Source organism: Physeter macrocephalus, chromosome 2 (assembly GCF_002837175.3).
Source record: "Physeter macrocephalus isolate SW-GA chromosome 2, ASM283717v5, whole genome shotgun sequence".
Lineage (NCBI taxonomy): Eukaryota > Metazoa > Chordata > Mammalia > Artiodactyla > Physeteridae > Physeter > Physeter macrocephalus.
Window position 1 is genome coordinate 114,100,489 of NC_041215.1, and position 17,403 is coordinate 114,117,891.

A 17,403-nucleotide genomic window follows, 5' to 3' on the forward strand; every position below is an offset into this window, starting at 1 on the left:
CAATGGAGAAAAGACAGCCTCTTCAATAAGTGGTGCTGGACAGCTACATGAAAAAGAATGAAATTAGAATACTCCCTACCACCATACACAAAAATAAACTCAAAATGGATTAAAGACCTAAATGTAAGGCCAGACACTATCAAACTCTTAGAGGAAAATATAGGCAGAACACTCTATGACAGAAATCACAGCAAGATTCTTTTGACCCACCTCCTAGAGAAGCGGAAATTTAAAAAAAAATAAACAAATGGGACCTAATGAAACTTAAAAGCTCTTTCACAGCAAAGGAAACTATAACCAAGATGAAGAAACAACCCTCAGAATGGGAGAAAATATTTGCAAATGAAGCAACTGACAAAGGATTAATCTCCAAAATATACAAGCAGCTTATGCAGCTCAATAACAAAAAACCCAATCAAAACATGGGCAGAAGACCTAAATAGACATTTCTCCAAAGAAGATATACAGATTGCCAACAAATACATGAAAGGATGCTCAATATCACTAATCATTAGAGAAATGCCAATCAAAACTACAATAAGGTGTCACCTCACACTGGTCAGAATGGCCATCATCAAAAAATCTGCAAACAAGAAATGCTGGAGAGGGTGTGGAGTAAAGGGAACCCTCTTGCACTGTTGGTAGGAATATAAATTGATACAGCCACTATAGAGAACACTAGTGAGGTTCCTTAAAAAACTAAAAATAGAACTACCGTACAACCCAGGAATCCCAGTACTGGGCATATACCCTGAGAAAACCATAATTGAAAGAGTCATGTACCCCAATGTTCATTGCAGCTCTATTTACAATAGCCAGGACATGGAAGCAACCTAAGTGTCCATAGACAGATGAATGGCTAAAGAAGATGTGGCACATATATACAATGGAATATTACTCAGCCATAAAAAGAAACGAAATTGAGTTATTTGTCATGAGGTGGATGGACCTAGTGACTGTCATACAGAGTGAAGTAAGTCAGAAAAAGAAAAACAAATACTGTTTGCTGACACATATTTGGAATCTAAAAACAAAAAAAAATTGGTTCTGAAGAACCTAGGGGCATGACAGGAATAAAGACGCATATGTAGAGAGTGGATTTGAGGACACAGGGGAGGGGGGAAGGGCAAACTGGGATGAAGTGATACAGCTCAGTGCTTTGTGACCACCTAGAGGGGTGGGATTGGGAGGGTGGGAGCGAGACGCAAGAGGGAGGAGATATGGGGATATATGTATACGTATAGCTGATTCACTTTGTTATACAGCAGAAACTAACACACCATTGTAAAGCAATTATACTCCAATAAAGATGTTAAAATAAATAAAGAAATTGGTAAGTCATATGCTACAATGAAAACTAAAAAAAAAAAAAAAATAGAGCCAGATAAGAGGAATCTGTTTCTTCTGGTACAGGAGGATTGGACATTAAATAGGATGACCAATTTTCCAATAGTTATGGTTCTTGGTCGCATTGAAACTTCTCTCTAGTCTATGAGAAAGAAGTTGTATCTCTCTGATCTCTGTAATAGTCTTAAGTTATTAGGATTAATGAAACAATTTCTATGGTCCTGGATTAAAGTGTAATCTCTAGAGTTCCTAGGGAGCCACCAACTCTCTAACAGTGGAACTGACATAAAGATAACTTGGGTCCAGACACACATTGTCTTATTTTAGCTACTTTTGAGAATTGGAAGTAGGTAATACATCCTATATATTATATATTGTATATATATGTGTGTGTATGTTTCCATATGTACATATATATGTGTATATATATGTATGTATGTATGTGTATATAAATATATATATATATATATTTTTTTTAACCCTGGGTGGGAGAGAAGGCAAATGGTGAATTGGGATTTTATAATCTCTTAAACCTCAGGTTTATTGATTTCTTCCTATAACATATAAGGAGATTAAAGGGTATTATACTATATTTTCAAGTAATAGTGCTCTCAAAAAGACACCCACCTTTCCTCCATCAGCATTATACTCTTTTTCATCACCTTCCAAGAGCCTGGCTAGTCCAAAATCCGTTATTTTTACATGGTTTGGAGATTTCACTAAGACATTACGGGCTGCCAAATCCCGATGAACAAGCCGTCTTTCTTCCAGGTACATCATTCCCTGAAAAACACCAAATTCCCCAGAGAGTCAGTTAATGCCTATGCTTTTGTATTGTCAAAAAAGGTGTTTCCTAGCATTCAGTTGCAAGTGCTTGATTTCTCTAAGTAATGGCAAAATCGGAGAATATTTTTTAAATTATGGAAAATGTGGAATTCAAACAGCAAACCACAAATAGCTTTTGGCCTTTTTCCCACTAAAGCTCTGTAAAGCAGAGTGAATTACCTGCATATGAGCTAAATGTTTGATCATTTTTTCCCAGATACTTTATATTCTTTTGCAAACACTTTCTTTAGCGAGGTATGCACGTGTCTTAGTAGATGAGCTAACATGTACTTGGACTGACCCACATATTCTTAATTGTTTCCTCCTCAATAACTTCTGTTCCATGTCATCTCCCCCCATACACCCACTCCAAACAAATGCAGCTCTCCATACTTTTCAAAAGTATTTCATGTGAAGGTTTAATGGAGGCAAGTTCACCTTTATAGGTTCTATCAAGTCTGAAGAATCATATTATTCTTATTAATTATGCAAAAAAATGAAGTTTGCCCTAGGGGCATTAAAAGCCTATAATTTAAAAAATAGCTTTGATGACATTAATAGTCATTGTGAGAATCCACAAGTAAAATTACATGATTTATAATGACCCTTGAGTTAGCCTTTAATATGTTTTCTTTATAAAACATATTCTGTAATTAAAAAATATTGCTGATCACCAACAAGAGATATAAATGACTCTTCCCTCAACATACACACACACATCTACACATATATGTACATATACACATGTATACATATGTGTTATATGTATACATAACATATATTAAAATATATACAAATAAAAAATAATCCATAGAAACAATAATTATTAATTGTATTTCATCAATAGAGAAACCAAGAGTCATGAACCACTAGCCTTAACTAAAAGGTTGAGGTAAAACCAAGGAAATGAACTCAGAGGCCCAGATTAGAATGAACATCCTTTGTTTGAGTGAACATATTTTTTGTTGAAGAGTTAGGGAAAATTCTATATTTGAGGATTTCAGTGGTAAAAACAAGTCAGAAGTGTTATAAAATGGTTGAAGTATGCTCTCATGCCAATTGCAAATCAATGATGCTGGCAGTTAACATTACAACTGCAGGACTTTGAAGGATTAATGGTTTCTGATATCAAAACAAAAGCTGTGGTAAACAGAGACATAAATCACAGAGGTCAAAAAATTATGAACCGTCTCCTAGGTGTAGTGGAAAGAGAATATTGCTTCAAATAGCATCATGAGCCAAGCACTATATAAATGCCCATTAAACACAACCAGTGGAGATACTGCCTGATATGGTGCAATCAGTCAGCAGTTGGGTGACATCATATGTATTAGTGTTTTCTGATATCAACCCACAACTGGGATTTACGGGGTTCTTTCCCTCTTTCCTAAACAGTGCTTTCTCTTTGATTACGCCCAACTGGAAATTTTTAGAATAAAGTGAAAACAAATAGCCCTTGCATGCTTTAAAAGATAAAAAAAATAGACTTATTGCCTTGAGATAAAGTATGTTCAATAATTTTGTCCCTGTAGGAAGTGTCCATAAAAAACAGTCATCATTCTCTTTCTTACCATCTTCATAACAGAATATGTAAAGAGTATCAGCAACAAGTTAATATTCAGATCCACACATACTTACAGAACACATACTGTATGCCAATCACTGTGCTAGACATCAGAAAGACAAAAGAGAGTCAGAGAAGGTCTGTGCATTAAAGGAGGACAGAAGCTCATTAGTAAAGTGGGCACATATGGAGTATAAACTTGAATGGATCAGTGATGCATGTAAGGCACTTAAGGAGAGCTGTATTTTGAGGACCATCTGTAGTATAGCTTAGCAAGTATGCATGAGAGAGGAGGCTTCAGAGAGGTACTGAGGCCTAAGTATGGTTTGAAGGATGGATGTCCACCAGTTGGACAAGATGAGGGAAAAATTGCAGTTAGAGAGAACAAGCACAGGGTCATCAATACCACAGTGTACTTGGACAAAGGTATATAATTCTGTATTTCTGAAGCATTATCTATATGGTGAGTGGTGAGCTTGAAAAGGTAAGAAGAGGCTAGATCCAAGAGGGGCCCCTTATATGTCATGATAGAGAATTTATTTGAACGTCACATTTTATGCAGCATTCAATGTGGTGATGTGGGAGTTTCTTTTAAAAAGGAGAGTGACACAATTATCATTGCAGCCTTGAAAACATCACCTGGTGCCAGTAGAGAGGATGGATTGCACACAAAAATAGCTAAAGTCAGGAGTCTGCCACATTACAGAAGAAAAGTGATGAGAGTGAAATAAAGGTTGTAAATTGACCATCCATGAGTCGTATCCATTTTTCACTTTTTTTTGTTCCCACACTGAGAAAGTTTCAAACATCCTCTTTAGCTGGTTACTGGCTATACTCCATTAAGGGCATCTGGTCCCCAGTTTGCCAGGGTCCTACCACTTACTATCACTTTTCAGGAGTTCTGCTTTATTAGTTATGATAATCATCCAGCTCCTACATGCATGAATGTTGGAATCTTCAACTAAACTAGGCCAGAAGGAACTAGGGAGAGAACAATTTCAAGGTACATTTATAAAATAAAATAACCATCCTTGGTAAATGACTGAACAATGAAGAAGAGAGTAAACTGAGAATAAGTCTATGCTTCTGACTTTTGTAATTTAGATAATGTAATTTAGATAATCATTTGGATAATGATTCCCTTAACTAGATATTATCCTAATGTAAATATATTTAAGAAATATATACTCTACCAGTAGGGAACTAATATTCACCAAGGAACTTAAGACTCTAAAGTCACATTCTATAGTATAAGCAAAGCCTCAAACTCCAAAAGATCTTTGACAGTCTATACACAAAGCCTCAGGAGGTGATCGACTATCCTGAACCTCAATACTATTTGTCCGTAAAAAAGTATTTTCTTCAAAATAATGAGAAATAAATTCAGGAAACCAGATGATAATCTCTATGGTTTCCCCTAGCCACCTGACCATGATCAAAAGAAATAAAAACAGAAGCATCCACCTCCTTACCAAACCATCAAAATACATTTGTATGGTTGCTTTGTAACTATGAAACATCATCGTACAAATGCACACTTTCAAATCATTAATTATGACTGCCATCTTAGTCCTACTCTCACACCCTGAATTAGAGTGTTGAATTCTATGTATTGCTCACAATACGTTTCTCCACATCACAGTCATTGAAATAGGATTTTCTTACCAGAAGATCTCATTAGAATCACATTCTCTGGTAAATTCCTTCAAAATAAAATCACTCCTTAAATCAGAGTGTGATGAGATTAAGGAGAAAGACAGTTATTAGGAACAGCAGTGACAAAAATAAACTGGATGATGGGCTTCCCTGGTGGCGCAGTGGTTGAGAGTCCGCCTGCCGATGCAGGGGACACGGGTTCGTGCCCCGGTCCGGGAAGATCCCACATGCCGCGAAGCGGCTGGGCCCGTGAGCCATGGCCGCTGAGCCTGCGCGTCCGGAGCCTGTGCTCCACAACGGGAGAGGCCACAACAGTGAGAGGCACGCGTACCACTAAATAAATAAATAAATAAATAAAAAATAAACTGGATGAAGTCCCATGAAGTTTGAAGATGATAGAGGGATACTGTATTGGTTGAAAAGGGTCCTCTTACTCTGTCCTGTAGCAACTCCCATGTCCTTGCCATGCCAGCTCAGGTGAAGTACATGATGGGAATAGGAACACTGACAACAACCTCAGCTAACATTGACTGATTCTTAGAATATGGCAGGCATTAAACTAAACAGGTCTACATTGGTAGGTTAACTTAATCCTATAGACGCATACTACTTTCAACTCATTTTAAATATGAGAAAACCAAGGCTAAGAGAGGTCAAGTTACTTGCTCCAAGTCATCTATTTAATGAGTGGTAGAACTGGGGTTTGGTCCCTTGGCGTGGGACTTAAAGTCTGCATATTTAAGCCTATCTCATCTCTTGATGGGTCACCAGGTAGTGTGGGTATATAGAAATTAATGTACACAGTGAAGTCATATAGCTTCAAAAGATCCTAGTACTTTTGCAGAAAAAAAATAAATATTATCAAATGTTTCTATGAACTCAGGGCATAATGAAGGTGACTGACATGTTTGTATTTATATTTAAAACTCAGCTAAATTACAGAATCTTTTATAATTTAGCAGGAGTTTAAATTGTGTAAATTGGAAACTCAGTTCTTGCTTTGGCCACAGGGTATGCAGGATGGTGGAGTGGGTTTGAGAATAGATTCTGGAGTTGATTGCTTTGCTAGAACCCCAGCTCTGCCATGTTCTTGCTGTGTGACTCTAGCAAGTTAATAAACCTCGCTCTCACTCATCTTCTTGCTCTCTAAAACAGCCATAATAGCACTTATCACAAAGGCTGTTGTGATGATTAAATAGTATGTAGAGCACTTAAGGAGTAAGTGGCATCTAATAAGCATAGAACATGCAATGTTGTTCCACGGATATATATCAACAGTCCTAGTGCATAAGAATCACTTACCCTCATTAACTTGAATTGCCTATTCAGAAAATCTGTGAAGCTCAACTAATATATCACAGTGGGTGTTCAATAAATGTTTGCAAATGGTGATACGTATACCCATAACCTGCCCATCATTATTAATGTGTGGCTACAAATTTCGGAATAATTACTGTTTGAAATATTATTTTAATAATGATGCACCTGAGGGTGCTGTCATATAAGGAGAAGGAAAAATTTAAGAATCTAATAAAAGATTTGGTGCTTTCCATAAACATATCACATATTCAGGAATTTAGTGAAGATAAAGGTCATAAACAGGATAGGTCAAAAAATCTTCAATGCTGCAGGATGTTTTCCATGGGTGAATAAAATAGTAGATTTTCTGTAACAAAGAATCTGCCTTTTATCACTCAGCACTGAGGGGCATTCTGGGTGGAGGTGTTTTCAGGGCATTTTGTCTACTTCTGGATCCAAGTGCTGCAATTCTGATTTTACTCAAACTACTCAGAATATACTATCACCCCACCACTCAGAACTTTACCATTTCATACTTGTTCTAAATGCCTTAATGAGTTTTCAAGACTGCTTACTTACTTTCTGTTTTGCTCATACCTCTTACAATATGCATCAATAAACACAAACTCGCTAGGGAAAGTCAAATTTTACTCTTCACCTTCAGAAATGCACTTTAATACAAAATCCAAGGATAATTTTATTACAATTGAATTTAAAGTTTTAATCTCTGGTTAGAATTGACTCATATAAACTGCTCTATGGAAAAAAAATCAGTGACTGACAATTTTTAAATATTGGTATCGATGAACACCTAGCAATGACCTTCTTTTCAATCTGATGATATTGACTCACAGCTGTCTAACAAAAATGCATCATGATTATGCTTTAATCCAACATTAAAATGCATTCTGCCCAGCTGCAGGAAGCTAACGGAAGTCAAGAGAGACCAGACTATTTCTGACAATAAATATTTGCTTCCCATATATAGGCCAGGCGACATTTTCATCAAACACGTGTGTGGAGCTAAAAATTTCAAGTTGTAGTCAGTTCTCATAGGCATTAATCTCTGGAATTAGCAAGAGTACATTTTTTTCTGTTTTCATTCTAATAACCTGAAGCTTTCTGAATAACAGGAAGCTTCAGGAAAACTACCTTCAGATGAAAATCGGTCCTCTTTTCTACCTTTCCTTCTGAAAACAATTCTACCCGTGAGGGGGGAAAAAAAAATCTAACTCTAATGTTCTCTACTCTTAGGGCTAAAGATATGAGCATGTTCAAGGGAAGAAAAAGACCTTTTTGGATGAAGTGACTGACTTTATCCAAATAGTGCATGGAGAGAAACTAAGGGGGCTCTGTAATTGAATCAACTGAGAAGTCTTTTCAACCAGCCAAAGCTGGTTCATGGCACAGTAGAAAGAACACAGAACTTAGTGTTGCAAGAGAGATGTCCCAGACATGCTGCTCACGAGGTTTACGACCACAGGTACTCAATTCGCCTCTTCTATAAAAGTCACAAATTGGCCTAAATGATCTCTGAGGTGTTCTCTAGCTTTAAATCTTTATTCCATGATGGAACTGGAAAATATATCTTTCTAAAATATTAAGTGGTGGCCAATAATAGACACAGATAACAGTAAAGAAAGAGGTAGAGTAGATGTCTCCCTTCAAATGTTTAGTGAGAACAGTGAACACGTTTTAGTAAAAGTCAGTTTAGTACATCTGATGTTTAAATCCTGGCTACTTACTATCTGTGTGATCTTGGTCAATTTATTTGTGTTTCCTTTTCTTTATTCGTTAAATGGGGATAATAAATAGTATCTACCCTGAGGATTGTCTTGAGGATTCAATGCCTTAATGTTTCTAAAACACCTAGAACATTCAATATTCTAAGATACCATGCGTTAAATAAATGATCTCAATTCATCCTTCTTTTTTTTTTTTTTTTTTTTTTTTGTGGTATGCGGGCCTCCCTTTGTTGTGGTCTCTCCCGTTGCGGAGCACAGGCTCCGCCGCTCCGCGGCATGTGGGATCCTCCCAGACCGGGGCGCGAACCCGGTTCCCCTGCATCGGCAGGCGGACGCGCAACCACTGCGCCACCAGGGAAGCCCTCAATTCATCCTTCTGACGAAAAATACAATTCAACCACTATAAGAGAAAGAAAAGGCAGCCAACTAAAAGACCTACTGATTACTCAGCACTGTTGGGTGTGGTGACTTCTGTTTCTCATTCTATTTGTCCCTGAATGTTCTTCCTCTTATGCTGCTCAGGAAGAAAAGCAGATTCACACGGTTGTCCCAGACTGGCTTGGCATTAATACTCCAGTTTAATTCTCACATTTTCCAATTGCACCTATGATCTTCAAGAGACTTGGTCAGGTTGCAGTTCTTAAGAAGATTTTGCAATATTGAGGACAACTGAATTTCCATCATTTTAATAGTGTGTAGTGAAAACATTATTGGTTGCTATTTGAAATACAGCTTTCAAATTTAGTTCCAATAATATATTTACGTGTGTGTGTGTGTGTGTGTGTATCCATACATGCATGTAGTAGATACTATGGTGTGCCACCCAGAAACCTCTTCAGGCCCAAGTTCTCCTAATCTCAGCTTCTGGGAGTATTGACTGCTGAGGGCTCTCACCTTGGCTGCCTTCGTTTTGGGGCAGTGACACCACCAACCCAACTACAAGGGGAGCTGCTTTGCCAGGGGTTCATCCTCTCACCGGAGGCAGCCCACATCCAGTAATTTGTTGATGTTGAGTTACAAAGGCCAAACCTCTCTTGACAACTATGAAGAGCTGTTCTAGTTCTGGGACACCGCATGGGATTGAATGATTCCTTTGTTGCAATTTTATCATAGCTGAACTTTTCCTTCTACCTAATACTGCTTTTTCACTGTCTGATAGGTGTTGTTCTTGAGAACACTTAAGAAAAACTTCCTACGTGCAAACTTTTCTCAGAGATTGTTTTCTAGGAGCCAACCTAAGGCAAGGCGTGTGACTTGTTTTCTTTTAGGATCTCAAGTACTCAGAATTTTAAGCTAACCACACTCTATAATTCATGCACACTATGATCATTGTTTCCCTCTATCCTCTATATCAACCCCGTTCTTTATCCATCATAAATACCAACAATAATGTTTTTAATACATATCCTTTCAATCTATCAGCCATGTTTATTTCTTTTTATCCATATTTTCTAACAAGTGCTTTCTGTTATTTCTAATATACAAATAGTATTGTGTATTAAATAGGATCATGTTTTACTCATTAGGCTTTTTATTAGATTAAAACATGTTGCTATATGTAATCCAGTTCTCATAGCTGCACTGAATTATATATATGAATTCACAGACATATACACATGTATAACACAGGCATGCACTGTCAGTTGTCTATTCCCCTATTGAGGGGTACCAAACTTAACTCCATCTCTTTGACACTGCAAACAAAACTGAATTGAACATTAATACTATTTGTAAAATGCTATAAATGGGCTTAACAACTTAAATTATCTGCTATTTAGTACTAATTTCAATGTAGGAGAATCTAAACAAACAATAATATTAATAGTCACTGTGGAAGATACAACATGGAGCGATTTCTTGTTAATTGAGAACACTGAAATCACATGGGAAAGACAAAACATAACTGTGTATATTATCTTATATATGTTTGTATCTATGAAATAGTTAACATTTATTTACACACTGGGTGCCAGGGGACTGTTTTAAGTGCTATATATACAGGAATTTACAAGAACTCAATGAGATCTCTGCTACTATTATTCCCATTTTAAGATGAGGAAGCTGACACACAGAGAAGTAAAATAACTTGCCCAAGAGTGATAGCTAGTGCATGGCAAAGCCCAGAAGAACGAAGATTTGAGTGCAAGCAGCTTAACTCCAAAGGCAACAATCTTAACCATTACTCTATATGACCGTAGGTATCAATAGACTATATAAAACCATATATAAAACTAAAAAAAGACAGTATATACAAGTGAATTGTTGTTATATAGACAACAAATGTTCTAAGAGTTCAACCAAGAGAAAACTCTTGTACATAATACTCATTGAAAAGTTATAAACAAACTTTAGTTTTTCTGGGTTTCCTAGGACAGTACCTCTGGAAGCACTTTATAAACCAACATTTGTGAATTCAACTATGTACTTTCAACAATTTGAAGATTTTCTGGCATTTACCTGGCACTCAGTACATGTTTGTGGTTGGATTAAATAAACAATAAGACCAAAAGTTTGAAAGGCTGTCCAGACAGTAGCTTTTTCTTTGCAATGTAAATCGAACAAATGTATAATCTGTGATATTTATGATAGGAAGGAGGAAAACAAACCCTGCAACAGTTAGGCCAAACCCCAGATGGTAATATTAGAGAAACAAGGAATGTGAATGAGGACTCTATTTAAAGATTCCTGAGGCTGGCAGGGTAACAGAATTTTTTTCTTCTTGTTTCCTACAATTTCTTCAAATATTTCTTCAGAAATTTTATTTACCACCTTTCACAAGCTTTTGAAAATTTACATTGGAAGAATTTGCAGAATAGCCTCCTTGAGACTCAAAATTTCTCTTAAAGAAACAACAAAATGAAAACAATAAAATTAATAAACAAAAAGACTAAGTTAAAAAGTATATGTGAGGAACCTCCATACTGTTCTCCATAGTGGCTGTATCAATTTACATTCCCACCAGCAAAGAGACTAGGGGTAGGATGTGAATAAAACACAGACCTACTAGAGCATGGACTTGAGGATATGGGGAGGGGGAAGGGTAAGCTGGGACAAAGTGAGAGAGTGGCATGGACATATATACACTACCAAATGTAAAATAGATAGCTAGTGGGAAGCAGCCGCATAGCACAGGGAGATCAGCTCTGTGCTTTGTGACCACCTAAAGGGGTGGGATAGCGAGGGTGAGAGGGAGGGAGACACAAGAGGGAAGAGATATGGGAACATATGTATATGTATAACTGATTCACTTTGTTGTAAAGCAGAAACTAACACGCCATTGTAAAGCAATTATACTCCAATAAAGATGTTTTTTTAAAAAAAGTATATGTGAGAAGCCACTGCTTTCCTACTAAATAAATTACAGGTAAAAAGCTCATCTGCCTAGATCAAGAGAATACTGCACATGCTACTGTTTTCCCCCTCACTGACCTCTTGTCAATATGATTACAAATGGGAGGAATGAATCGTATAGTGTCCATACTCTCTTAGAGAAGTACACCTAAAATGGATTACTTCTACTCCTTAGGCAGCTGATCAATAAAGATGTGGATTGCAATGGGAATGGATATGTCTATGGGTTGTAGTAGTTATCCTCTGTGTCTCTTTAGAAATTAATTAAAAATAAATGAAGTGTGCAACCTATTAATACAGCTACCTCTAGATCAACAGATAGAAACTGAGCATTTCTCTGAGCATACATATTATGCAAATACATTCAAACACTATATGGAGGCCTTAGTTATAACTGAACAGAAACAGATCATTCCTAATATTCTCTAGTTTCACAGAATTGCATGCTACTGGCTGGAAACCATAAAGTTCAGTGGGTGGGAATACGTATGCCATAGTTTCCTTCTTAGGACAATTATATCAATTTTTATGAGGTATTCTCTTTACAAAGCAAAACTTTTGCCATAATACAAAACTAAAGAATCTCAATAACTATTTTCCTGTGTGGTATATTCAGATATGAGTCTTGGCAGTTGAGTTTATTGATAACTACTGAATATTTTTAAATAAGTATTTTCCCATGGGAAAAAAATGTAAAATTCCTAGAACACTAAAAGCTCTCATGTGATTTGAGCCAATTTAGTGTCTACATGAAATATGTGTCATTCAATCCAATTCTGCCTCTATCTTATTTGGATGTCAATGGACTTGGTCCATCTAAAGCAGAAACTAACACACCACTGTAAGCAATTATACTCTAATAAAGATGTTAAAAAAATAAAAGTAAAAACTAAAACTAAAAAAAAAGAAATACCTGCTTTATACCTTGGCTCATTTTCTATCCCAACATTACAATAGAAGGAGCAGATATCATCGCATACCTATAACATGAGGATGGTTTAGCTCTATTTAAACTGATAAGCTGTATTCTGAGTTTCTGCTGTCTTCATAGGCTTGGGGATACATATGGTGTCACAGTAATGACACAAATTTCACTGTTTCTTGGCCCAACCTGCTGGCAGATCACTTATTGCTACTTGCCCCTTTGAAGCCTTTTCCAGATATTTCTGGGTTTCCCAAGGGAGCCTTCAGATGTTCATAAATACCGTCTTGCTTCTTTTTCTCAGGGCTCTTCAATGATATATGCCGTCATTAAACCTTAAGCTGGAGCCGCTGTGGAAATGCTATCTTTGCTGAGGCTGCTATCTATTGGTTCTTCAGAAGTTGCAGCTTATGATAATTCAAAAGAGTGAATGATGCCTTTCCATCCTCTCCTCCTCACCATGTCAGAGCACCACTGTCTTGTGCAGAGCCTTGGCGAAGTGCTCTACCTGCTTCTGAACTCTGCACCATACTTTGCCCCCAGCTCTACCAGTAGATATTGTTGAGACCCTAGCCTCAAAGTCCCCTTCAGAACTTCTTCACTAACTTCAGCTGCATACTCCTTAAAGAGTTAGACCTAGTCCAAGAGGCAGGCATGGAAAACAGTTACATCTCTCTTTGCTTAACTCTCCTCTCTTTGACCTCATGCACCTTCCATCATTTCATCATCTTCCATTACGCTTCAACACGTGCACACATACGCACAAGCTGTCATGTGCATGTCCTGAACCATCTCTCTCTCTCTTACAGCTGAAAAAAGTCCTCAAGTAACTTGACTCAGCATGTCACTCTTGCTTTTCTTGGAATTCCTCACCTGGAACTCTATGGTCTAAGCCAACCTGAAAATTCTCTTGGCTCTTTGGTCTTTGCACTCACTGTTCCCTTTACCTGTAACACCCCTTCACCACACACTGATACACTCTTCCTACCATGCTTCAGACACAGACTTGGTTAAATCTTAACACTCTGTTAGATCACAAATTAGATGTCATTTCCTCCACAAAGCCTTCCCTCAGTCCCAAGTAGATTGTGTCCTTCAATGATATGACCTCACAAGGTCCAATTTTCCCTATCGACCTCAATCTGTCTGTTTATCTTAAACTAAACCCTGAGATCGTCAATCTTGATAAAATAACTTTCTATGTATGGCTAAATCAAAGTCCTTCTATAACACAGAAAGAACATGCACTTATATTTATGTTAGTCTACAACTTCAATGCTAAAGCTTTAGAAATACTACACAGCATATTACACACTGTTATCAATTTCATGTGAAACGTAGAAAAAAACCTCAAATACGTCTGATTCCCAATTGAGCACTCACCTACTGACATGATTAGTTTGTAAAACTATTTTTAAGATAATTAAGCACCAATTAAGAGAGGAATGGAAGTAGAAAGCTATGTTCTGGCTTGTTCAAAACCTAAAAATTAAAGATTTAATCTGATCACCTTTCATTCTTTTGCTGCAAACCCTTATGGATTGTGAACTGCTTGGAGCTGTGATGGTGTGCTCCTGCTGAGATGACATAAATCAATTTGACCCTCCTCACATTTACCAATTCCATCACATTTTAGGCCGTCAGTAAATAGTAGTCAATTGATTGATTTCCTCTTCTTCCTTCTGCATCTATTTATCCATACTTGAGAAGGAACTCAAAACAATAATAAATATACTCACATACATACAGTTTCATAACAATTAAAAGTAAAAGAAGAAGAAAAAGGATAATAAATGTTTAATATTATTGGAAGTAAATTTGTATCGTTAATGATGATTTTTATTATATTGTCCCTTGCTTTCTTTCTTTTTTTTTTTAGATGTTAAATATCTGCAACTTTTCCAGCTTACTTGCATGTGCTGTAACTTGCTTAGTGAATATTTTTACTTCCAGGAATCTTGGGGGTTTTGTGCTAAAAAGTATCTGTTTTTCTACAAAGGTAGGGAATTCAGGGTGTTTTTCATGCCCACTGCCAAAATGGAATTTGAATGCTGCCCTCTTTATCTGTACTTCTTTCTAGTTCACAGATTTATGCAGTTAATACCTCACATGAAGAAAGTTGAAATATACATCCCACAAACCATGTTCTAAAACATCATCCACAGCCCATTCCTGTTCATCTTTGACAATTAGAGAGTGGAATATAATGATGAGTGTTAGGTATAGAACAAAAATCCCCAGGCTTCAAGATTAGCTCAATCACTCACTAAATGCAGCTGCGTGACCTTAACCATGTTAGTGAGCTTCTCAGTTTGCCAGTCTCTTCCTCTATTAAATGGGGATAATAATAGCACCTTTTTCATTAGGTTGTTATGAGAATTAAATGATCTAGTTCTTATAAAACTCTTAGAATGGTGCCGCATCAAAACACTCAACGTTGTTGGTTATTATTATTGTCTCTTTTGTCCAGCACCTTGCATTATAGATGATTCTTATTTCTCAGAATTTCACCTTTCAATCAACTTGCAATTTTTTCAGATGTTTTCAAGCATACTTTTATTCTTAGAATCCCAAAGATCATCTATCACCCAACAACCACATGTCTTGGTATTGCTGTCTTTCATAGAATAGTTTAATTTCAGCAAAATTTTATTTTGTGCTTATACACTTTTGTTTCTTTGTACAATATCTGAATGACACTTCATCTTGATGTTCAAAATAAAATAGGGTCAAAAATAAAAAATGATAACAATTTTCTCATGAAATTAATAAAATTAAGACATATAGAGAAATCATTAAAGATGCTGAAATTAGCATATCTTTAGCCTCTGCTGTGTACTCATTGAACTTAAGCTAATTGACTATATATGAATTTTTTAAAGAGCAAAATTGAAGCACACGAAGGAAAAGTTCTACATCCATCACTGTAGATGAGGTAAGGGTAATGGAAAATTAGAGATTTTATGATACTCATCTATTAATCTCACTTATAACATGTAGATCTATTGTTCATATTTAAGATTTTTACTCTTGCCTCTTTTATGAATACATTATATATAAAAATTGGGGCCATCTCATATTTGTATATATGTATACATATTCCACTGGGTTATCAGCTACTGAAAAGAACTGGAAGTAAGACATTATTTATTTCCTCGATCTATTTCTAGCTTATTATATATATAATAGTCATTGTGTATAAAATTCATTCTACATATAGTTGAAAAGGATAAAGAAAGTTTTCTTGTTTCACCAGCTATCTATTGAGTAGCTATCATGTGCTGCTGGGCACTCTGCAAATGGTTTTACATATAAAGATAATATACTGTTTCCTTCAAGTTATTCATTGCCTGGTGTGAGAGATATACATGGGCACAATAGAAACTGTAAAGGAAGTGTTCTGAAAGTACAGAAAAAGGGGAATGTAACACTTCTTGTGTTGATTACAGAAGGTCTCTCAGAAAAGGTGAAATTTAAGCTTAAGATTGAATGAAACATAGATATTTAAATTTTTTGCTATAATACAGTAAGAGTATTCTAGACAGGATAAAAAGCATGTAAAAAACCATAGCGTCCTAAAAGGTAATAATATGTTTGGAAAAAAATTCAAGAAGTTCTTTGAGGATGGGAGAGAAGTTGACAAGGGCTAGAAGTACCACAAGTAAGTGTCTAACTTAATTGTTACTACCTAATAAGACATGCAAAGGAGTCACTGGAAGTTTGATAAACAAATTGACATGATCATACTTGGTAATTGTGCGAAGAGTAGACAAAGACAAAAAAGATTAGAACGAATCAAGGAGATTGATTAGGATGTATAATACTAGCTCAGATAGCAATGGTTTAGCATTTGACTAATGCAGTAACTTGGAGAATTAATTCTAGGTTGAGAACAGCAGATAAAGATGGAAGCTCATCAGTGATAATAAAGCCAAAAGAGAGGGTGAGAGAATGTAAATTTTTCCAGGTAAAACTCAGGGAAAAATATTATTGTTAAGTGAGTGGGTAACAGAAAAGGAAACTAACAAAAGTGACTGAAAGTACTAGTGGTCAGATTCATAGAAGACCATGATGGAATGGTATTGTGGAATGGAGAGAAAACACGAGAGAATTTCAGGAAGGTGAAACTAATGGTAGTGTTAGGTGCAATAGAGAGATTTTAAAAAAAAGATAATTGAATGGAGACTCTTGAGTTTGTAAATGGGAACATTGGTGTGTTAGTCACCTCAGACTACCACAAAAATGCCATTCTGTCTGTGGCCCCTCAAAGTTCATGTTCTTCTGACATGCAACATATATATATATATTCTATTCTAAGAGCCCCCAAAATCTTAACTTGTTCTAGCATCAACTCTAAAGTCTAAAGTCTCATCTAAATATCATTTAAATCAGATATGGATGAGACTTGAGGTGTGATTCATCCTGAGGCAAAATTCCTCTCCATCTGTTAACCTGTGAAACCAGACAAGTTATGTGCTACCAAAATACAATGGGGCATAAGCATAGGAGAGATAGTCCCATTCCAAAATGGAGAAACAGGAAAGAAGAAAGGGTGATGTGTCCCAAGCATATCCAAAACCTAACAAGGTAAATTCAGTCAGATCTTAAGGCTCAAGAATAATCATTTTTGGTTCAATGTTCTGCCTTCAGGACCTACTGGGGTGGCAGCCCTGCCTCTGTAGAAGAGCTGGGCA

General features: G+C 36.4%; 1 protein-coding gene across 5 annotated transcripts in view; it reads right to left on the reverse strand.

Moving 5' to 3' along the window:
* The window catches only part of ERBB4 (erb-b2 receptor tyrosine kinase 4), a 1,129,074-nt gene that overhangs the window by 56,145 nt on the left and 1,055,526 nt on the right, over positions 1 to 17,403 (reverse strand). For all 5 annotated transcript variants that reach the window (XM_055089875.1, XM_024124587.3, XM_028481564.2 and 2 more), the window contains one exon: positions 1,975 to 2,130. In XM_055089875.1, the coding sequence (XP_054945850.1) occupies positions 1,975 to 2,130 (156 nt within the window). The remainder of the gene's footprint in view (positions 1 to 1,974; positions 2,131 to 17,403) is intronic.